The 23,624-nt window shown below is 52.4% G+C and overlaps 1 protein-coding gene across 6 annotated transcripts; it reads left to right on the top strand.

Annotated features, from left to right (window-relative positions):
- Nucleotides 1-231: 231 nt before the first annotated feature.
- On the top strand, nucleotides 232-23,620 carry CCDC61 (coiled-coil domain containing 61). 6 transcript variants are annotated; one of them, XM_030796697.1, is made up of 15 exons: nucleotides 3,012-3,704; nucleotides 3,807-4,836; nucleotides 7,792-7,950; nucleotides 8,203-8,285; nucleotides 11,303-11,460; nucleotides 12,891-13,052; nucleotides 20,013-20,223; nucleotides 20,327-20,409; nucleotides 21,033-21,202; nucleotides 21,297-21,372; nucleotides 21,692-21,831; nucleotides 21,990-22,068; nucleotides 22,246-22,303; nucleotides 23,082-23,154; nucleotides 23,295-23,620. In XM_030796697.1, the coding sequence occupies exons 2-15, from the start codon at nucleotides 4,824-4,826 to the stop codon at nucleotides 23,390-23,392; spliced, it is 1,563 nt and encodes a 520-aa protein (XP_030652557.1). In that variant the 5' UTR covers nucleotides 3,012-3,704; nucleotides 3,807-4,823; the 3' UTR covers nucleotides 23,393-23,620. The 6 variants fall into 6 exon arrangements, with proteins under 6 accessions (XP_003277648.3, XP_030652560.1, XP_030652559.1 ...); XM_003277600.3 differs by lacking the exons at nucleotides 3,012-3,704; nucleotides 3,807-4,836 and adding an exon at nucleotides 232-275; XM_030796699.1 differs by lacking the exons at nucleotides 3,012-3,704; nucleotides 3,807-4,836 and adding an exon at nucleotides 942-1,198.
- The last annotated feature ends 4 nt before the right edge of the window (nucleotides 23,621-23,624 follow it).

Genomic DNA, 23,624 nt, shown 5'->3' on the forward strand with positions numbered 1-23,624 from the left:
GCAGCATCATTAGCCAGTAGTGATTAGAGAAGAGCCCGACGTTAGGTGCTTCCCCCAACCCATTTCGGAACTTCTCTTCCGAGTTAGCCAATTGGAAGCTTTGGAGGGCGGGTTCTTCTCTGGGGGCGGGACAGGGTGACGGGCCTCTCTTTTGGCTAATGGAAACTTGGCTGCTGGTAAGCTATGACCAATCAGAAGCGAGAACGCCGGATCCTGGGGCGGGGCTGGAGCTTCGTCAGTTGAAACGCTCGCGAGGAGGGTTGCCCGTGGAGAAGGTGAGAGGCAGCGGGAGTGGCGGGTGCGCGGGCCGTGGCGGAGGTCTTAGGTGGAGGGGAGGGGGTTTCTCTCAGGGGAGAGTGGGCTGCGGTGGGCAGCTGACCTGGCCTTGTAGGAATCGGGAGGGAGGGTGCCCTTTAACAAGGGTAGGCGCTTGATTGAGGGGTTGTGAGGCTGAGCGCAGCATGTGAGTTGGGGGTGATCTGTATATCGCAGGAGGGTCTTCAATGGGGAAAGTTGTAAAGCAGGAGACAGCAGATGGTAAAATATAGAGATGTCCTTGGAATGCAGCGTGGCGATTTAGTAGGAGGTTTTAAGGCAGAGGGTCATTACAGCTCACTATGATTTACAAGCTTTGATTTGGGTGAAAGTCGTGGGAAGAAGCAATATTGAGGAAGGGAGGGAAGGAGACCTCCAGGGATGAGCATGTACTTTAAAGAGATGTGAAGCCCTATTACGCCTGAGGCGTTTACTGTGTGCTGTGCACTGCCAAGTGTTTTAGGGGAATTAACTCTTAAACTTACTCTACTGATGGTTAAGAATGTAGGCTCTGGTGTCGGGTTGAATCCCGAATTTGAATCCTGGCTCTGCCACTGATCATTACTGTGGCTTTGGGAGAGTTGTTTAACCGTTCTGTTGAGAGGGTTAAAGAGAGTTGTTGAACCCCTCAGCTTCATCATCGGTAGAATGACCTCATCTCTGTCTATACCATTGGCTAGCTTCACCCTCTTTATCTAATGAGAACTCCCACGTGTGTATTTCCAGCCTGGATCAATGCCCTGAACTCCAGACTCATATCGTGGCCGACTCTTCTCTCTTTGGAAGTTCATCTGACATTCGGACATAAACTTGTCCTAAGCCAAACTTGGGGTTTCTTCCTTTCAACCTCCAAACCCAGTTGATGGGACATTCATCCTGCCAGGTACTAAGATCAAGAAACTTGGAGTGTTCTTTTGTTCTTTTTTTTTTTTTGAGACAGAGTTTCGCTCTTGTTGCCCAGGCTGGAGTGCAATGGCGCAATCTCGGCTCACTGCAACCTCTGCCTCCCGGATTCAAGGGAATTACAGGCGCCCGCCACCACACCCAGCTAATTGTTTGTATTTTTAGTAGAGAAGGGGTTTCACTGTGTTGGCCAGGCTGGTCTCGAACTCCTGACCTCAGGTGATCCACCGCCCTCAGCCTCCCAAAGTGTTGGGATTACAGGCGTGAGCCACCGTGCCCAGCTAGCTTGGAGGGTTCTTTACTTCTCCCTTTTGTCTTATATATGTTCTAGCAGATCGCATTAGCTCTGTCTTCAGAACACATCCAGAATCCAACCACGCCTCACCAGCTCCTTTGCCACCACTCTGGCCTCAGTTTGTCTCCTGCTCTTACCTGGTTTGTTGTAGTGGCCTTCCAGGTGGGCTTTCTGCCTCTCACTGTTAGGGGGATACTAGTAGAACAGAAGTCAGGTCAGGTTGCTCCTCCTTTCAAACTCTCTCCTGGCTCCCACCTTACACTGCAAAAGTCTTCACCATATCCATGAGGCCCCAACCTATTGGGTTCCTCCTCCTCCCTCCCCTCAACTCCTATCACTTCTCTCAGTCACCTGGCTCACTCTGCTGCAGCCACCCGGGCCTCCTCGCTGTCCTTTGAACGTAGCGAACACATTGCCATCTCAGGGCCTTTGTACTCGCTGTCCCTGAACGCACTGCCACCTCAGGGCCTTTGTACTCACTGTCCTGTCCTTCTGGATCAGGTCTTCTCAGGTGTCTGGCTTCTTCCGCACCTCTTTCAGGTCTCTGCTCAGATGTCAGCTTCACAACCAGGCACTTGCTGACTACTCAAGCTAAAATAACTCCTGTCACCGTGTGGCCCCTCACTTGGCTTTATTTTTCTTCATAACACCACTACCTGATACAGATTATTATTATTATTTTTGAGCGGACTCTTGCCCGGTCACCCCGGCTGGAGTGCAGTGGCGCGATCTCGGCTCACGGTAGCCTCCACCTCCTGGGTTCAAGTGATTCTCCTGCCTCAGCCTCCTGACTAGCTGGGATTACAGGTGTATGCCAGCATGCTCAGCTAATTTTTACATTTTTAGTAGAGATGGGGTTTTGCCACGTTGGCCAGGGTTGACTCCTGACCTCAGGTGATCCACCCAGCTCAGCCTCCCAAAGTGCTGGGATTACAGGCGGAAGTCACCACTCCGGGCCTATTATTATTTTTTGAGATGGAGTCTCGCTCTGTCACCCAGGCTGGAGTGCAGTGGCATCATCTCAGCTCACTGCAACCTATGCCTCCCACGTTCAAGTGATTCTCCTGTTTCAGCCTCCCAAGTAGCTGGAAGTACAGGTATATGCCACCACGCCTGGCTAATTTTTGTAATTTTAGTAGAGGTGGGGTTTCACCGTCTTGGCCAGGCTGGTTTCAAACTCCTGACCTCAAGTGATCTGCCCACCTCAGCCTCCCAAAGTGCTGGGATTACAGGCATGAGACACTGTGCCTGGCCCTCACATCAGTTATTGTTGGTTTATATCCACTGGGCTTCTTGGACCTCCCCACTAGAGTGTTTGACTCCATGTGAATATGGAACCCGGCACCTAGAAGAGCACATGGTGTTTAAAAAGTGTTGCTTCTCCTATACCGTCCTCACCACCCTTCGGGGTCTCCCTGTGGCATGGGGCAGGGTTGCTGAACTAGGAGGGTCATATGTGGGGTGGTGGGGTCAGAGGTGGGGGAATAAACTGGGCAGATTGTGGTGCCCAAGGGCAGAAGGAACCTTTAGTGTCTGAAGGAACTTGGAGGAAATGCAGATTCCTGGGCCCACTCCCAGAGTTTCTGCTTGTGTATGGTTGAGACCCGACCTAGGAAGCTGCATTTTCATAAGCACTTGTGGTAAGGATTATGTTCCTTGGCCATCACTGTGGGAAACACTGTTAGGCTGGTTCAGAGTTTGCTGGAGCCACTGTGGTGATTGAGATAGCTCCTGACCCAGCCTGGGAGTCAGGGAGGGCTTCCTGCTGGAGAGGGGATTGGAGCTGAGACCTGGAGGACGACAGGGTATGAGCTGAGGGGAGAAAACCTTGGCTGTATCCCCAGTGTCTAGAACCCCATTCCATGGCATCTCCCATTAAATTCACAAGCAGTCCCTGAAGATACAAGATTGATTAAAATGGCTCTGCCCTCACGGGCTCCTGGTCTGTCAAATAATCAACAGATCACACAGATGGTAACAGGGAGTGCCAGACACTGTTTGAAGCACCTTACATGCATTAAATAATTTAATTCAACAACAACCCTATAAGGTAGGAGCTCTTATTATCCCACTTTACTGATGGGGGAAGGCCCAGAGAGGGCAAGTGCTTTGCCCAAGGACACACCAAGGATAAAGGCAGCTGGAATCTGAACCCAGAAGTACCCAGCCTGCAGCATGTGCCATGCTTAAGGTGTGAGGCCGCATTTGGGTTAGTTCTGGGAGGAAACAGGAGGTGGTCAGGGAAGGGCAGCTGGGTAAGGGGAAGGAGGATGTATGTTTCTGTCCTTCATAGTGGGATCCTAGACAAGCCTCAGTTTCATCCTCTGTATAATGGGGATGGTTATAATACCCACCAGAGAGCAGAATTTAAGGTGAGTCAGTCATTGGGTTAGTAAGTGTGCATGGTCCTTATCTAAGGCAAAACGCCTTTGAGAGACAGTGGGAGAGGGAGTCTGGATGCCCCAGGGGGAACTGGGGTGCCGCAGTGTGCACTGTAGAGATTTCATTGCTTGGTTCCCCAGAGGGCTTCTCTGTCTCTACATTCTATGGGGACGATGTGGAAGGCTTTGGTCTGTATTCTGGGGCAGTGAAGGGGGGGTTCTATCCAGCCTCAATTCACCCACCTGGTGGGGAGGTGAGGTCAGAATGGGGTCAGGAAGGGAGTCATCCAGGCCAGGCCACGTGTGTGAATGTGGGGCGGAGGTCTGCTGCAGGGGAGAGCCCAGCTAGGGTATGGCTGGGCTGGAATAATGTGTTGGTGGTGGTGGGGAGCTGCAGTGTGGGGAAACAGCCATCAGGTGGGGGCTGCCAAGGCCAGTGATTTGCCCACGTCTGGTATGGGAGGTAATGATGTAGATTTGTCTTTGGTGAGCCCAGCGTGGAGAGTTTTCAGCTCCGGCCCCCGGGTAAGAGCTGTGAAATCTGTGAGCTATCCGGGGAGAGCCATTTGGGAGGTGGAGCCAGGGGTGGTGATGTAACGCTGGAAAGGAAAGGGGTCATCCTAGTGAATGATGAGAGGGAGAGAGCTGGGGGCTGAAACACTGAGTGTAAGTGTGCCGGCGCCATGATGTCATGAGGCCCGAGAACTGGGTCAGGTGTGTGGGCCAGGATGGGGCCTGGGGGGCAGCCGCATAGTGCTCGCAGGGATGGGGTGGTGACGTCATGGGTTGGTGAGGGCGGGGCTTCGAAGGCACCGCTGGGATGCGTGAGGTCAGGAAGGAGGGAGAGGCTGAGAAGAGGAGCTGGGAGGGGCTCAGGACTGGAATGAAATCAGCCACCAGGATGAGCCAGTGGTCATTCCGAAGCAAGGATGGAGGATGCAGGTAGAGGGACAGGGTCAGCGGCGGGAGGGGAGAGGGGGCTTAGGGTCCGGGGAATCCTAGAAGTGGCGGTGGTGGTGGGGTCAGTGGGGAGGAGGGGTTGTTCAGAGAGGGCTCTCTAAAGGGAAGAGAGGTGGAAAATATGCGTGCGGGTGGAGTGGGGGTTGGGGGTGGGATTACAAGCAATTTGGGAGGGAACAGAATCCAGGTGAAATATGGGAGTGATGGAATACAGGCTGAAAGTGGGGTGTGTGGAGCAGAACCTTGAGCAAATATGCGGGAAGAATGCAGGTGGAATAACGGGGTGCATTGAAGTTGAATATGCGGGAGCCCTAGGAGACCGTGGGTGGCTGGTGTAGGGAGGAGAGTGTGGCTGCCTCCCTGCCCCCAAATCTGGGAGAGCAGGATGGAATGAAGGGGCTTTGGACGGGAGAGAGGGGGCTGGTTTCCGGGGAATGTTGCATGAGGGTTGGGCTGGAATATGTGGAGTAGGAGGTCCTGCAGACAGGAGGGGAAGGGGAGTCCAGAATTCCGTGGCCATCTGGGGGACAAGTGACGGGCAGCTGGGGTCAGGGAGGCCATGTGGAGCTGGCACAGGTGTGGGATTTATTCCATCAGCAGTTACTGAGTACTTAGGACATGCCTAGAGGAGGGGATGGGGCCGGGCAGCAGGTGAAGTTTGTGGAGGTGAGAGAGGTGTAAGTGTGCAAGGGGAATTGAGTTTAGGCAGAGTATTCGGTGGCTCAGTGTCTGGGATGAGGGCGGGGTGGGGGCTAAGGACAAGGCAATGGGGTGCCGAAAGGGGCTGCTCTTTGCGGGCTAGGTATTGGGGGTTTCTGCGGAGCAGTGGGGAAGGGGGAGTTGGCGGTGGGGATGCGGTGTGGCGGGCCCCCTTCCTCTGTGCGGTTTCCTCCCGGGAGTTGGGGACCACGAGTGGGAGCGGTGATGCTGTGCGGCTCCTCAGGTGTTCAGTTCTGTGGGTGCCTCCTATGCCTTGGTAACCCAGACGGTGTCACCGCTGATAGGTTCTGGGAGCCAGAGTGGGTGGGGTTGATGGGCGGGGTTTAGAACACCCAGTGGGGCGGAGCCAGTGCTGCCACGCACTGCACTGGGGTCAGGGGATGTGGGATATGCGGCAATTTGTTTGCAGCGAGATCGAGATGATTATTTTTTATTTATTTGTTTTTTTCTGAGACAGAATCTTGCTCTGTTACCCAGGCTGGAGTGCAATGGCATGATCTTGGCTCACAGCAACCTCTGCCTCCCGGGTTCAAGCGATTCTCCTGTCTCAGCCTCCCGAGTAGCTGGGATTACAGGCGCCTGCCACCACGCCCAGCTAATTTTTGTATTTTTAGTAGAGACGAGGTTTCACCATGTTGGCGAGGCCGGTCTCGAGCTGACCTCAAATGATCTGCCTGCCTTGGCCTCCCAAAGTGCTGGGATTACAGGCGTGAGCCACCGCACACGGCCGAGATCGAGGTTATTAACCTGGACTTATGAACCACCAGAGAATGAAAGCACAACTGCCAGAGTGTGAATTTTCCAGGGGATGGGGGTCCCCGAATTCATCAGCCCTTCCAAAGTACTCTTCTCCCAAATGAAGTTAAGAGCTGTGATCTAGAGAGAGGTGTCTGTCAGGATGTCTAGGGCCCAGGCCATTGCCCTTGGGCCTCTGAGAAAAGGGATCTGTGGATGGGCCTGGGGGGTGGTAATTTGGGAGCCCCTGAAATGAACTTGCAAAAGGTTGTGGGACTATTCATTTATCTGCAGAAGGCTCAGAAATTTCATTAGATTCTCAAAGGCTCAAGGACTCTAAAAAGGTTAAAAATCCCCTACCTGGAGTTTCAAGGATCATCTTTTTTGCCTCACAATATTATATTTTCTGATATTAGATTTTATTTTATTTTTTGAGATGGAGTCTTGCTCTGTCGCCAGGCTGGAGTGCAGTGGCACGATCTTGGCTTACTGCAGCCTCTGCCTCCTGGCTTCAAGCAATTCTCCTGCCTCAGCCTCTGGAGTAACTGGGATTACAGGCGCGGGGCACCATACCTGGCTAATTTTTTTGTATTTTTAGTAGAGATGAGGTTTCACCATTGTTGGCCAGCCTGGTCTGGAACTCCTGACCTCATGATCCACCTGCCTCGCCTCCCAAAGTGCTGGGATTACAGGCATGAGCCACCGCACCTGGCCTGCTCTGACACCCTTTTAAAAGCTCGGCTCGTCCTACTCCAGTACCCCCTGTCCCTCTTTGCAGCTTGACTTTTCTCCACAAATATTTGCTGAATGAGTGAATGAATAATAATAAATATATAATGAGTATGACTTAATAAATTAATACTAATATTAATCATGATTCTTTTGTTGGCCATCATGTATTTATTTTCTTTCTTTTTTTTTTTTAACTGAGTCAGGGTCTCACTCTGTCACCCAGACTGGAGTGCAGTGGCAAGATCACAGCTCACTGCAAACTCTGCCTGCAGCCTCCCGAGTAGCTGGGACCACAGGCATGCACCACCACACCTGGCAATTTTTTTTTGTATTTTTAGTAGAAATGGGGTTTCACCACATTGCCCAGGCTGGTCTTGAACTCTTGAGCTCAAGCGATCCTCCTGCCTCAGCCTCCCAAAGTGCTGGGATAACAGTTGTCAGCTACCGCGCCCGGCTTGGCAATCATGAATTTCTAGTATCCAGCATGTATTGGACACAGCAGCCTCCAGGTCACAGTACCAAGTACTTTTATATATATTGCCCAATGTAATCCTCACAACAAGTCCACGAGGTTGGTGCCATTATTATACCCATTTTCCAGATGAGGAAACTAAGGCACAGAGAGGTGAATTCGCTTTCCCAGGATGCCACAGCTGGTAAATGATGGAGCCAGTATATGAGGCCTGGCCTTCTAACTCATGAGCCTGGGCTCTCAGCTCCTCTAGGTTTCTCTCTCATCTCCTTCTCCAGCAACCCTGGCCATGGACCAGCCGGCCGGCCTGCAGGTGGACTACGTCTTCCGGGGTGTGGAGCATGCCGTGCGGGTGATGGTTTCTGGGCAGGTGCTGGAGCTGGAGGTGGAGGACCGGATGACGGCTGACCAGTGGCGGGGCGAGTTTGATGCTGGCTGTGAGTGTGCCTGCCTGGGGTGGGCTCGCCTTTCCTCTCCTGGGATCAGCTTCTCTCAGAAGATCAGGCCACCCTGAATCCTGCCCACCTGCCTCTTCTATGTCACCAGAAGCTTTCCAGTGTGGGGAGGGGTGTAGGTCTTGTTGCTCAAGCCAGAGACAGTGGAGTCGGGTAGAATCGGAGAGCTTAGATGCATTGCCCTGGGGCTGGGCAAGCGGTCAGACCTCAGGAGAGACTTTTCTCCCCACCCAGTCATTGAAGATTTGACTCACAAGACAGGGAACTTCAAACAGTTCAACATCTTCTGTCATATGCTGGAGTCAGCCCTCACTCAGGTAGGGCCCGGGTTGGCGGGTGGGGGTGGAGGGAGGTTCTGTCTTCCAGGTTCCTGGGGGTTGATGCTCATCTGATGTATGTAAGACCCTCTACCTTCTCTTTCATTGTGGGAAGAGGGCGATCATTTTCTTCTTTTACCAAGTGTAAATGCTTCATTTTGAACTTAATGATAGTTATTCTCATGTAGAAAATTTAGGTCACAGAGAAATATAAAGAAGAAAGTAAAAATCACTCCATCCTGAATACTCGCTTCTGTTAATATTTTGGTGAAAATCACTCCAGTCATTTCTCCATGTCTCTGTTTGTTTCCAAATACGTTGTGTGTGTGTGTGTGTGTGTGTGTGTGTGTATGCATTTGCAGACCTGTAATTATATATAGTTTATGTAATTTCCAAGGTATTCTGCAACTTGCTTTTTTTTGTTTGTTTATTTTTTTTCTTTGAGACAGAGTCTCGCTCTGTCACCCAGGCTGGAGTGCAGTGGCACCATCTAAGCTCACTGCAACCTCCGCCTCCCAGGTTCAAGCGATTCTCCTGCCTCAGCCTCCTGAGTAGCTGGGATTACAGGCGCACGCCACCATGCCCGGCTAATTTTTTGTATTTTTAGTAGAGACGGGGTTTCATCATGTTGACTAGGCTGGTGTGGAACTCCGGGCATCAGGTGATCCACCCGCCTTGGCCTCCCAAAGTGCTGGGATTACAGGCGTGAACCACTGCGCCCGGCCTGCAACTTGCTTTTAAAGGATTCAGTGATATTTCATAAAAATGTAGTCACATCAGTGAATATAGCCATTCATTCATTTCATTTGCTGAGCATTGACAGTGTGCCAGTCATTAGGGGGGACACTGGGGATACAGCAGTGGACAACAGATAAAACCCCTGTCCTCATGAGGCTGACATTTTGGAGAGACAGACAAATGAAAAAATACATAATGTCAGGTGCTTAAAAGTTTTTGTTTGTTTGTTTGAGATGGAGTCTCACTCTGTCTTCCAGGCTGGAGTGCAGTGGCGTGATCTCAACTCACTGCAGTCTCCGCCTCCTGGGTTCAAGCAATTCTCCTGCCTCAGCCTCCCGAGTAGCTGGGACTACAGGCGTGTGCCACCACACCCGGCTAATTTTTGCATTTTTAGTAGAGATGGGGTTTCACTGTGTTGGCCAGGCTGGTCTTGAACAGCTGACCTCAAGTAATCCGCCTGCCTTGGCTTCCCAAAGTGTTGCAATTACAGGCGTGAGCCACCGTGCCCAGCCTAAAAGTAATAATCGGGGGGAAAAAGCAGGTTAGAACTTAGAGTGACAGGGATGGGTGGTATTTAGATATCTTTTTTTTTTTTTTTTTTTTTGAGACAAGAGTTTTGCTCGGTTGCCCAGGCACAATCTCAGCTCACTGCAACCTCCGCCTCTTGGGTTCAAGTGATTCTTATGCCTCAGCCTCCCAAGCAGCTGGGACTACGGGCCTGCCCACCATGCCCGGCTAATTTTTGTATTTATTTATGTTATTTTTTTTGAGACACTGTCTCTGTAGCCCAGGCTGGAGTGCAGTGGCATGATATTGGCTCACTGCAACCTCTGCCTCCCGGGTTCAAGCAATTCTCCTGTTTCAGCCTTCCGAGTAGCTGGAATTACAGGCATGTGCTATCATGCCCGGCTAATTTTGTATTTTTAGTAGAGACGGGGTTTTGCCATCTTGGCCAGGCTGGTCTTGAATGATCCACCTGCCTCGGCCTCCCAAAGTGCTGGGATTACAGGTGTAAGCCACCGTGCCTGGCCTGGACAAGCGATAGTTTCTTAAAGGTTAGTTGCAATGTGGAATCTGCATCCTCATCAGTGAACTTTTTGTATTGTTACATTAAATTCCACTGACTTATCTTGCGTTTTGCATGGATATTTTTTTACCTGTGGATGATTTTGTAACATCATGCATTGGTCATTTGGAAAATATTGGTTCACTAAGTTGCGTGGATTTTCCAAATGTTGACACATTTCCTTATATAATATCCAGAAGCCACATTTGTTAATATCCTCACCGATTTCCCCAGGAAAGTCTGTGAACACCGAGAAGCTATCAGACACCCAGTAGAAGATACAAGTTTTCCAAAATTCTAATTTTAAGTGCAAAGCTTGAATTTTGTTATTGGCAAGACATCCTGTTAGCCGTTTTTCTTGAAGTGACAGGCTCACTTTGTTCATTTTTGAGAAAATGTCTGCCAGATAGCCTGAGTCTAAATAACCATAGTTTTGTCTGTCGTTTTTTTTTTTTTTCAAGTAAAAATAGTGTTCCATGAAAAGCGGCTAATTTAGCTCAAAACTCAGATGCAGAAGCGCTTTTTCCTGAGACCATCGTCATACTTTGGCGTGCACAGAAGTACTTGATGTGTACTTCCCATTTTCCTGCACAGCATAATAAAGAGATGTGTCCTCTAGGGGCCGGATTCAATACAATTAATAATTTTTACTGCTTCATCAAGAACATTCCGATGTTTCATTTCCTGTGTTTTATGGTTGATTTGCTTATTTACTTGTTTGTTTATTTGTCTTCCCCAGCCCCCTACTGAGACTGGGGAGATACAGTAACCTCCAGTACCATTCGGTGCCAGGGGCTTGATTTCTGCTAAGGCACCAGCAGTTTTTCCCACCATTGCTTTTGTACCATTCGCGCACATGTCAACACAGTGAAAAAGACAAATGATGTCTTTGTATTATTATGAAAGTAGCTTTGACCTCAGTGGCCATCCCTGAAAGGGTCTCAGGGACCCCCCAGGGATCCGGAGACAGCACTCGGAGAGTCACAGGTCTAAGCTGTTCTCTGTGGTTGAGCATTTAGGTTCTTTCTGGTTTCTTCCTTCGATGAAGTCCTTGTGTCTGCCCTGGGACAGGGCCATGTTGATCGCCAGCCTTCACGTAGGAAAGCCTAGCCCGCCTAGAGAACGGGAAGAGCTGTGGCCCAGGTGTGTGCTAGGTGCCCTCAGTGTGGCGGTGGCGGGTGCTGTGGCAGCTCCTCCTCTCCTCTCCTGACAGAGTAGTGAGTCAGTCACCCTGGACCTGCTGACCTACACAGACCTGGAGTCCCTGCGGAACCGCAAGATGGGGGGCCGCCCAGGCTCCCTGGCTCCCAGATCGGCCCAGCTCAACTCCAAGCGCTACCTGATCCTCATCTACTCCGTGGAGTTTGACAGGTGGGGAGAAGGGGCTGGCTCCACGGCCAGGCTGGTGGGCGGGGTGGGAGAGGATGTGGGTAGACCTTAGGAACCCCGGGCACCCAGGCAAGATGACATTGGTTAAGCCTTGCCTTGGGAATCTTCCCTGTTGGGGTTTGTGTCATTTAGTATTGTGTTTGGCTACAAGTAGCAGAATAACCATCACCAGTGCCCTAAACAAACAATACATCAAACAAACAATGCATCACATAACAAGATGTCTAGGTAGGTGGCTGCCACCTGTTTAACAGTTCCACTAGGGACTCAAGCTCTTTCTTTTTTGTTTTTTTCCCTTTATCACCGTGAATGTGTTGGCTTTTTTTTTTTTTTTTTTTTTTGAGATGGAGTCTCACTGTGTCATCCAGGCTGGAGTGCAGTGCTGTGATCTTGGCTCACTGCAACCTCTGCCTCCCAGGTTCAAGCAATTCTTGTGCCTCAGCCTCCAGCGTAGCTGGGAGTACAGGCACCCACACCTACGCCTGGCTAATTTTTGTATTTTTAGTAGAGACGGGGTGTTGTCATGTTGCCCAGGCTGGTCTCGAACTCCTGGCCTCAAGTGATCCTCCCGCCTCAGCCTCTCAAAAGTACTGGGATTACAGGCGTGAGCCACTGTGCCGGGCTTGGCCTTTTGACTTCATCTTTATCTCTTCATGGCCACAAAATAGCTGCTGGATCCTCCAGACATTGCATCTATATCAAGGCAGGAAGAAGAGGGATCGGGCTGAGTTTGTTAATTGCATCTGCTGTTTTTTTCAGGAAAAAAAAAGTGTTCCCAGAAGACTCCCAGCAGATTTCCTGTAATATGTGGCCAGAAGTGGTCACATGAAAGGGATGCTGGGAAAATGAATATCTGGCTTTCTAGCCTTTATAGGGGGAGGCAGCAAGAGAGTTGGGAATGGCAGTTGTGTAGCTGGGTGACCGTGTCTGCCCCATGTGTTAGTAGCCACTGGATTTCTCAGTGGGAAGTTGCCAATCCTCTGTGAATAGCATCTCAAGGGGCTGTTAATCACAATGGCCCACCTTTCCCCAGCCAAGCCAGGGTCACCCAGGCCAGGCCAACCAGAATCCCCCACTGCGGCATCTGAATTAGGATTGTGTTTGGCTGCAAGTAACATGATACCAGCATTCCCTTCATCAGCAGTGTGCGACAAGGAAGTTCCCCCAGATTACACCAAGGCTGCCAATCCCAGTGGTCCCCAAATTGTTATGTAAGAGGCTTTCAGAGGTGGTGACTGGAACAAGGGGTCCGGGGACAGGGAGGGGCCTTGAGGATGTGCTCGTAAGCCTCTAGGACAGTGCAGTTTTTGGAATCGTGTATTTTCGTACTCTGTGGCTCTCAGAGGCTGGTGTTTACCCTCAGGTGCATTCTTGGCCTCTGAGATGCCACGGTTCTAATCCTCCCTCCTCAGGATTCACTACCCGCTGCCCCTCCCATACCAGGGCAAGCCAGACCCTGTGGTTCTGCAGGGCATCATCCGGTCACTGAAGGAGGAACTGGGCCGCCTGCAAGGGCTGGACGGCCAGAACCCTCGGGACACCCGGGAGAATGAGATCTGGCACCTGCGGCAGCAGTGAGTCCTGGAGGGGTGGGCAGCTGGGGTGGGTGGGGGCCCTCCCATCATGCACTGCGGGGCCCATGCTTGGCCCTGTGGGAGGATGACTGTCCTTCGACCACCATGTAGTTATTCTTTTTTTTTTGAGACAGAGTCTCACTCTGTTGCCCAGGCTGGAGTGCAGTGGCACGATCTTGCCTCACTGCGGCTTCCTCCTCCCGGGTTCAAGCGATTCTCCTGCCTCAGCCTCCCAAGTAGCTGGGATTACAGGCACGCGCCACCATGTCCGGCTAATTTTTGTATTTTTAGTAGAGAAGGGGTTTTGCTATGTTGGCCAGGCTGATCTCAAACTCCTGGCCTCAAGTGATCTGCCTGCGTTGGCCTTCCGAAGTGCTGGGATTACAGGCATGAGCCACGGCGCCTGGCCTCTGAGCCCCTCTAATGTACCTTTGTGCTGGGTGGTGCTGGGGACATAGCGGTGACCAAGACTATCTTGGCACTGCCCTTCTGGGACTCTCAGTCCAGGGAGGGAGGCAGATGCGTTTGCAGACAGTGAAGGCTCAGAGTGGGTGGGGGACCTGACCCTGCCTGGTATGGGAGGGGTGTTCTTGGCAAAGGGAGCGGCATGTGCAAGGGTTGGGGGGAGGTCGAGCTCTATGTAGGTGAATCCACCTTCATGGGGTGCCCCTTTTGTGCTAGCCCCTCCCTGCCACTCACATAGTGCCCAGCCCTGGGGGAGATGGGTGCTAAGTATATAACCACCTGAGTATATCATTATAGATGGAGATGGGTGGGGCAGGAAAAGGGGCCTGTGCTGTGGGAGGCTGTCACAGGATTCCACTGGGGTGTGGGGTAGGTCAGGCACAGGGGCTGGGGAAGTGTTGTAGGCAGAGGGAACAGCCTGGGCAAAGTCCTTGTGTTAGGTGGGAATGTGGTGAGAACAAGGGAATGAATGAAGTGAAAGAAGCAAAGGCTCTTGGCGTATATATTCATGCCTGCCTTGTACTTGGTTCTGTTGGGGAGATGAATCTGGGGCTTGATCGCTACCGGAAGAGGCCTGGCTCATTGGGGAGGACTAATAATATTTTTAGTAATAATATTACCAGTAACTAATGTTTATTGAACATTTAACTGTATGCCAGAGTTACTCTGTGCTTTATGATTAAATTCATTTTATCCTCACAGCCACCCCACAAGGTAGGCACTGCTATTACCACCATTTGATAGAGGCCCAGAGAAGTTAGGGAACTTGGCGCAGGTGACACAGTGGGTAATATGGCTAGGCTGGACCTTAGAGCCAGGCAGCCAGCGCCAGAGTCTCTGTTGTTTCCCCAGCTGTTTGCACTGCTGGTGGCTGCAAGCCCAGGACAGATGGCTAAGTGCTGACCGGGAGGACCAGTCCTTATGGGAGCTCACGGGGATGGGGAACCCCGCCGGTCTTCGGAGGAGCTCACCTGCGTACTGCTGGGCCGAGGAAGGCCGCAGTGGGGAGGCCAAAATTTATCCTCAGGATCTGCTCTCAGGCTGTGTGTGTGTGTGTGTGTGTGTGTGTGTGCGCGCGCGCTCTGTCTCAGGCTGTGTGTGTGTTTCTAGGTTTGTTTCTGGGTGTGTGTTTCCCAAGATGGCCACAAGGTGGCGCCCTCCACCCTTTGGAACCAACCGCAGGAGCCTTGAGATCCCACCGGGGCCCAATGGCTTCTTATCTTCCTCTTCCCAGCCAGGAATTAGGGAGTTTGGGAAGGTTCTGAGATTTATTCATTCATTCAGCCAACATTTATGGAGTTCATACTGTGCCAGGCACACTGCCCGACGCTAGTTAATGTTTATTATGCTAGACATGGTCTAAGCACTGTGAATAGATTCTTATTATCGTTCCTCTTCACAGATGAGAAAAGATGGCCTGAGGCTCAGAGATGTGAAGTGAAACTGCCCAGGGCCACCCAGCTTGTTAACAAGTGGAATAGAGTTGAATGCAGGGCACCCGGCCATGCAGCCTGGGGTCCTGTGCAGTGAACCAGACAGGTGGAGGCTCTGCCCCCAGAAAGGCGGGATCCACATGGGAAACGGACACTCCTCTACATGCCAGGTCTGCCGGGGTTGGTGCTAGGAAGGAAAGGTACAGAGGGCTGGGAGAGCGGAGAACGTCAGGGGCAGGTAGGCTTCCCGGATGAGTGGAGTCGTTCTTCACCAGGAGAAGAAGGAGAGAAGGTTCTGGGAGGTGAGAACTGCATCTGGCTGGAGCCTGTGGGAGAGGGAGGCAGGAGGAGAGAGAGGGAGAAGTCAGATGGGCAGGGGCTGAACAGAAAGGAAAGCTCCTTGTTGGAGAGTGTGGGGAACCACAGATTTTAAGAAGGATTTATTAGGAAAAATTCCAGCACCACGAAAGTAAACAGTAGTACAATTTGCGCGTACTTGTCCCCCAGCTTCAACAGTTACCCACGTTTGCCCATCTTGTTTGATGTACTGCCACCCCCTGCCCTGTAGCAAATCCCAGTCTTCGTATCTCCTCTGTAAAAGCTTCAGTGTGTATCTTTAACATATAAGGATGTAAGTGCTGCCATCACATCCAACAAAATTAACAAAAATTCCATCATGTCATCTGAAACCCACTGCATATGCATTCACACTTACACTTCTCTGATCACCTCTCAAGTGTCTTTTTTGCAAGTGGTTTGAATTTGTCCTGTATCTAAATACGGCTGCACATTGCAGTTTGTCGAGGTCTTTCTTTTCTTGTCTTTTTTTTTTTTCAGTCTCGCTCTGTTGCCCAGGCTGCAGTGTGGAGGTACGATCTTGGCTTGCTGTATCCTTGACCTTCCTGGGCTCAAGTGATTCTCCCACCTCAGCCTCCTGAGTAGCTGGGACTACAGGCACATGCCATCATGCCCAGCTAATTTTCATATTTTTTTTTATAGAGACAGGGTTTGCCCATGTTGCCCAGGCTGGTCTTGAACTCCTGAATTCAAGCCATCCACCTGCCTCGGCCCCCCAAAGTGCTGGGATTACAGGCACGAGCCACTGAGCTTGGCTGATGTATTTCTTAAATCTCTTTTAATTTATATCTGCCTCTCCACTTTTCATGCTACTTATTTGTGGAAGAAATCAGATTATTTGTCCTGTAGAGTTTTGCAGTCTAGATTTTGCTGAATTTTTCCCTAGCAAGCATACTCAGATGGAAAAATGAAACATAGATTTTGCTGATTATATCGCCATGGTGTGTTTAATGTCCTCCTCTGTCCCCTGTACTTGCAGTGAAGTGGTGGCTAACCCCATATAGCTTTAATCACATGTGGGGTAGGTTTTGGCAAGATGCCTCCTTTGGTGGTGTTGAGACTGATGATTTCAGCTGTTGAGAGCTGGCTCCCTCTTTTATAAAGTTCTCTTCGGTCTTTCAACCAATGCAGTGGTTCACTCTGGATGTGCACTCAAATTGCCCGGGAGCTTTGAAAATGAGGTCAGGAGATCGAGACCACGGTGAAACCCTGTCTCTACTAAAAATACAAAAAAAAAAATTAGCCGGGCGTGGTGGCGGGCGCCTGTAGTCCCAGCTACTCGGAGAGGCTGAGGCAGGAGAATGGCATGAACCCGGGAGGCGGAGCTTGCAGTGAGCCGAGATCGCGCCACTGCACTCCAGCCTGGGCGACAGAGCGAGACTCTGTCTCAAAAAAAAAAAAAAGAAAAATCCCAGTGCCCTGGCTGCCCTGTACATTCACCATTTCTTTTTCTTTTTTTGAGACCGAGTCTCGCTCTGTCACCCAGGCTGGAGTGCAATGGCGCGATCTCAGCTCACTGCAACCTCTGCCTCCTGGGTTCAAGCAATTCTCCTGCCTCAGCCTCCTGAGCAGCTGGGATTACAGGCATGTGCCACCACACCCAGCTAATTTTTGCATTTTTAGTAGAGACGGGGTTTCACCGTGTTGTCCAGGCTGATCTCGAACTCCCGACCTCAAGTGATCCACCTGTCTTGGCCTCTCAAAGTGTTGGAATTACAGGCGTGAGCCACCGCGCCTGGCCTAATTTTCTTTTTTAAAAAATTTTGTGAGCAGTGAGGAGTTCCAGGGCAGGCCCTGACTCCTCCAGACACACTATTTACACCTGAATCTCTGGGATGGGACCCCTCCCTCCTGCCTAAGAGTCCCACTACTTCCACTACTTAACTTTCTTATTGTGAAAAATAATACACCCCAAAGAGTATAAAATATAAATGTACAGTTTCACAAATTATCATAAAGCCAGCGTCCATGTAACAACTACCCAGGTTAAGAAATTGAGGCTGGGCGCAGTGGCTCACGCCTGTAATCCCAGCACTTTGGGAGGCCGAGGCAGGTGGAACACCTGAGGTCAGGAGTTCAAGACCAGCCTGGCCAACATGGTGAAACTCTGTCTCTACTAAAAATACAAAAATTTAGCTGGGCAGGGTGGCACATGCCTATAGCCCCAGCTACTCAGGAGGCTACTCAGGAGAATCACTTGAACCCAGGAGGTGGAGGTTGCACTGAGCCGAGATCACGCCACTGCACTCCAGCCTGGGTGACAGAGGGAGACTCTATGTGGAAAAAAAAAAAAAAAAAAAAAGGAGAAAAAAATCGAAAGTAGTCATTTCCCCATAGCCTCCATATGTCTTTTTCCGGGAGAGACCCTCCTGCCCCAACCATGCTCCCAAATGCACCAAATCTCACACACTTGATTTGCTTATGGTTTTGCCAGCTGAACTGTGCATCCCTAAACAATATAGTTTAGTTGTATCTCTTTTTGCACTTAATTTAATTTTTTTTTCTTTTAAGAGACAGAGTCTTGCCCTGTCACCCAGGCTAGAGTGCAGGAGTGCAGTCATGGCTCACTGTCACCTCAGACTCCTGGGTTCAAACGACCTTCCTGCCTCAGCCTTCCCAGTAGCTGGGACTACAGGCACATGGCACCATGCCAAGCTAATTTTTTTTTTTTTTTTTGAGACGAAGTCTTGTTCTGTCGCCCAAGCTGGAGTGCGGGGGTGCAATGTCAGCTCACTGCAATCTCTGCCCTCTGCCTCCTGGGCGCAAGCAATTCTCCTTCCTCAGCCTCCTGTGTAGCTGGGATTACAGGTGCCCCCCACCAGACCCGGCTAATTTTTTTTGTATTTTTAGTAGAGAGGGGGTATCACCATATTGGCCAGGCTGGTCTTGAACTCGTGACCTCAGGTGATCTGCCTGCCTCGGCCTCCCAAAGTGCTGGGATGACAGGCATGAGCCACTGTACCTGGCTGCAAGCTAATTTTTGTAGAGATGGGGATTTACCTTGTTGCCCAGGCAGGTCTCAAACTCTTGGGCTCAAGGTATCTGTCCACCTTGGCCTCCCAAAGTGCTGGGATTACAAGTGTGAGCCACCACACTTGACCTACTTATATGTCTTTTCTTGTGATGAAAATCTTAGTTTCTAGGGATAATAACATATTTATTTGCTTTATCTTAAACAATACCAGTGTAATTACTAATAATTGAATTTTGAATGAAGTTTAACATTTCCAGGGCCGGGTGTGGTGGCTCACGCCTGTAATCCCAGCACATTGGGAGGCTGAGGCGGGCAGATCATGAGGTCAGGAGTTTGAGACCATCCTGGCCAAAATGGTGAAACCCCGTCTCTACTAAAAATACAAAAATTAGCCAGGGGTGGTGGTGGGCACCTGTAATCCTAGCTACCCGGGGGCTGAGGCAGGAGAATCGCTTCAACCCGGGAGGCGGAGGTTGCAGTGAGCCAAGATCGCGCCACTGCACTCCAGCCTGGGTGACAGAGCAAGACTCCGTCTCGAAAAAAAAAAGAAGATTTCTTTGTCGTTCTTTTTGGCCTCAGGCTATATCCCACTTGCTCAAATGATGTGTTTTAGTCACCTCCTATAATTCTCCAATATGCCACCAACTTTGATATAGAGTTAGGTCTGTTTGGGCCAGTTTCTTTTAAAATTTTTGTGATGGCATTTGTTAAAATTTAATTAATTAATTTGTATAAAATATTTTTATAGTTCCAAAGTCAAAACTGAAAAAGATGGTACATTCAGAGAGGTCCAATTTCTTAAAATTTTTTAAAATTATTTTTACTTCTGATTTTATTTTTTTGAGATGTGATCCACCTGCCTCAGCCTCCCAAAGTGCTGAGATTACAGACATGAGCCACTTGTCCAGCCAGAGAGGTCCAATTTCTGTTCATTTTCCCCTTCCCCATAAATAATCCTTTTTTTCCCCATAGATTTTGGTTTATTCTATAATTTTGAAAATATAAACATAATTTATAATTCTCATTTCTTTTACGAAAAGGGACATTCTGAACATACTGTCTGCACTGCACTGTGTCACAGCAGTCACTCGGTGACAGGACATAGAGATCCTCTACTTTCCTCTTTATAGGTTTGTGGGACTCAGTTGAGTAGATGTATTAAAAATTCAATTAGTTCTCTTTTAACATACATTTTGGTTATTTCCACTCTTGCTATTACAGACTGTGCTGCAATGAATAGCCTTGTGTATACATTTTCTCAAGGAAGTGTTTTGAGCATGGTAGTTACCTGATCGAATTTGTATTGTAGAGGATTTCATGACTGGGAGACTGGCCTGGCGAGGTGGGAGGAGGAGGGAGGCAGTGCTAGGCTTTCAGGGTGTGGACGGATTGATGAAATCGTTCAGAATTGGAGCTCACATGGCTGTGTTCCCACTCCTTCACCCGCACCAGGGGGAGGAGAGTGTGTGTGTGTGTGTGTGTGTGTGTCCTGTGCGTGGTGGGGTCATATCCTCTTCGTGAGGTGGATGGGGGTGATGTGACCACCACGTCCCTCCTCACACGTCGCAGGGGACATGATAGGACCCTGCCCCTCCCCATGGGGTTAGTTAAGAGTGATGGAGCTGCGTTCCCCCTTCCGGGGAGGTGAAATGATGAGGCGTCCCACCCCCATGGAGTAGTGGGAATGGGGCCATGCTTCTCTCTCCAGCGCTCTCTCCCCGTCTTCCCCAGGGTGTCGCGCCTGGCGTCCGAGAAACGGGAGCTGGAGGCGCAGCTGGGCCGATCGCGCGAGGAGGCGCTGGCCGGGCGCGCGGCGCGCCAGGAGGTCGAGGCGCTGCGCGGGCTAGTGCGCGGGCTGGAGCTGGAGCTGCGGCAGGAGCGCGGCCTCGGGCAAAGGGTGGCCGGCCGTCGCGGCCAGGACTGCCGCCGTCTGGCCAAGGAGGTGAGCAGCGGGGGCCCGGGGTGGCCAGCGAGGCGCGGACCTCGGCCTCAGCCTGGACCTCGGCCTCAGCCTGGACCTCCGCGCCCCTCTCTCCTCCCGGCAGCTCGAGGAGGCGAAGGCATCGGAGCAGAGTCTGCGCGCCCGGCTGAAGACGCTGACCAGCGAGCTGGCATTGTACAAGAGGGGGTGAGAGGCGAGGCCTGCCAGGCACCTGGGCGGATGGGCGGGGCCTGAGGGGGGTGGGGCCTGATGAGGCGGAGCCTAAGGGAGGCGGGGCGGGGCCAGGTAGGGTGGAGGGGGCGGGGCTGAAGGGGAGGCGGGGCTTAGCGGACCTCAACTGGAGTCCAGACAGGATTTGGGTGCGGTGGTTAGAAGGTGGACCCGGGCTGTGCGGAGATGCGCAGGCTTGGGGCGGCGTTCAGGAGGGACTGGGAAAGGGATCGGGCCCTAGGGTCTCCTGGTGCGAAAGGGTGCGGCGCAGCAGGTGGGATCAGGGTGAGGTCCGCTGGCATTTATGGGGTGGGTGGTGGAAAATTGGGAAGGGTTTCCGGGGAGTTGTGGAAGACTCCGGAAAGAAGGGTCTGTTGAAGGGGGTGTGTTCAAAGGATGTAGGGAAATGACAGAGGGTGTTTTAGGGGTTTGGGTGAGGTCTGGGGGGAAGATATCGAGAGGGTCGTGGGCCCAGAAGTGCATGTCTAGGAGCTGATGGGGTAGGCCTGAGGGTTCGGAGAAGGTGCGGTCGGGGAGGAGTCTCGCGATTGAGTTTGTCGGGGCGGGCGGGAAGCTGACAGCTGCCCCTGTGGTCTCAGGAGGCGGACTCCGCCGGTGCAGCCGCCCCCGGCGCGGGAGGACCGGGCCTCATCTTCCCGGGAGCGCTCCACGTCGCGAGGCCGCGGCGCCGCGCGCTCCTCATCCCGGGAGAGTGGCCGCGGGAGCCGGGGTCGGGGCCGCCCTGCGCTCCCCTCGCCCTCGCCCACAGGTCTGTGCCCCTGCCCTGCGGTAGGGAGGGGACGCACTGGCGCTGCCAAGGCCCATCTCCGGACCTAGCCGCTTCCTCTCCCACGCCGTCCTAGGTGGTCGCGCGCTCCGCTTCGACCCCACGGCCTTTGTGAAAGCCAAGGAAAGGAAGCAGAGAGAGATCCAGATGAAGTCAGTGCCCCTTCCTCCCTCACCTGCCCCTGTCCCTGGCCCGTGCCCGCTCCCGGGCGAGCATCTCTCCACGCCACCATCAGTCCGCATCCCCTGCCACCTGCTGGCTTCTCGCCCGATACCCCCGCCTGCTCTGCCTGCTCCGCCTGCTCTGCCTTCCGTCCGTCCCACCTCCTCGTCTGTGTTTCTGCATGCTTTCCGGTCGTAGGCCTGTCACCTCGGGCGTTCGCCGGCGTGGCTGTGAGCTTTAGGGGCGCAGCGACCCCCTTGCCTGCAGGAGTTGGGCGTACAGACCGGCGTCTCCTTTCTTTTTTCCCAGGCAGCAGCAGCGGAACCGATTAGGCAGTGGGGGAAGCGGGGACGGTCCGTCTGTCTCCTGGTCTCGCCAGACCCGGCCCCCTGCTGCCGTGACTGGCCGAGGGGACGCCCCTAACCGCTCCCGAAACCGCAGCTCCTCAGGTAACTGGCCTGGAGCTCGGGGCCGCCGGGCTAGGCGGGACTGGGCGGGGGTGGGAGGCACTGGGCGGGGCGGGCGGGGCGGGGCGGGGCTGGGCGGGCTGGGAGGCACTGGGCGGGGCCAGCGAGGGCCAGAGCTCACGCCCTCCGTCTCCCTCTAGTGGACAGTTTCCGCAGCCGCTGCTCGTCTGCCAGCTCCTGCAGCGATTTGGAGGATTTCTCTGAGTCGCTCTCCAGAGGGTAAAACTTGGACTTGGGAAAAGGATCACCTGCAAAGGGTTTCTGGGGAGACTAGAAACAGTCTTTTGCAGGGAAATTGGGTGATGGAGCCTGGGGGCCTTGAAACCACAAAGGTCGAGGAGGTGGGAAGTACCAGAGCCTCCCCACCACTGGTCCTTGGTTACTCCTTTTTCTCAGGGGTCGCCGCCGCCGTGGGAAGCCTCCCAGCCCAACGCCCTGGAGTGGGTCCAATATGGTGAGTAGAAGGGGCAACATAAACCACTGGAACACAGCTGCCCCCATTTCCTGTGATTTCTTCCTGGGGATCAGGTGCAGAGGCGACTCTGAATGCCTTTGGCAATAGGGCTTTTTTGTTTAAGAGTGGGTCTCGCTGTTTCAGGCTGGGGTGCAGTGGGGCAATTGTAGCTCACGGCAGCTTTCAACTCCTGGGCTCAAGAGATCCTCCCACCTCGGCCTACGGAGTAGCTGGGACGAGGCTTTTTTTTGGGGTGGGGGGAGGGTGGGGTTGAGACAGGATAAGGGGTAGTATTCTCTTTATGTTGCCCAGGCTGGTCTGGAACTCCTGGCCTCAAGCCATCCTCAGCCTCCCACAGCACCGGAGTTACAAGCTGGGCCAGCGCACCTGGCCTGGGAACAGCATGTTTTGAGAGCATTAGATTGGAGAAGGCATAATGAGGGTCAGGTGATGTTCTTAGGGCTTTGGCTTCTGACTGTCAGGTCTTAAAACCTGTCTCCTCCTCTTACCAGCTGTATGATTCAAGGCAGTTCTTTAGCCTCTCTGTACCTTAGTTTTTGTTTATCAGTTAACCAGTGTTGGTAATGGCATCGCCTCACATGTGAGGTGAGGGCTCTGTGAGGACATTAGGAGGTTATTTTGCATATAATGAATGGCCAGTAGGTGTCAGGCCTTATTTTTCCCCAAAGTCCTTAGGCTCAGGATTTCCAGTGGGATTTAGGGGGACAGGAATAGAGGGACGGTGGGTGACCCCTTTTCCTGCCTTCCCCATTACCAGAAGTCTACCCCCGTGGAACACAGCCACCATCAGAAATCTCTGGCCAACTCCGGGGGCTGGGTCCCCATCAAAGGTGAGCCTGGGACTCCACATCCCCTCTCCCAGCCCCAGGTCCCATTGGAATGGTAGTGGGGGCAGTGGTATATTGGGCCCAGGAACTCCCTGGGGCTTCAGGCCCCTCACAGCCCCCCATACCCACACCTGCTCTCACAGAGTACAGCTCGGACCACCAGGCGGCTGACATGGCCGAAATAGACGCACGCCTGAAGGCCTTGCAGGAGTACATGAACCGACTGGACATGCGGTCATGACGTGGAGAAGGGGTACTGCCCCTCCATCCCCCACCCACTTGCTGGGTATGGTGTGGGGGTTGGGGCAAGGGTGGCCTCCAGCCCTGTCCAGGTGCTGCCCTGGCCCCGCCCCTCCTGCTGCCCCTGGGGTCTCAGGTGTGTGAGGCCCTGACCTGCCCTCTCCCCAGGCAGTGCATGCTGGGAGGGGGGATGTGTGCATTTTGTAAATAAACATATTTGCCCTGGGGACCCC

The sequence above is a fragment of the Nomascus leucogenys genome, chromosome 17, assembly GCF_006542625.1.
Source record: "Nomascus leucogenys isolate Asia chromosome 17, Asia_NLE_v1, whole genome shotgun sequence".
Taxonomy (NCBI): domain Eukaryota; kingdom Metazoa; phylum Chordata; class Mammalia; order Primates; family Hylobatidae; genus Nomascus; species Nomascus leucogenys.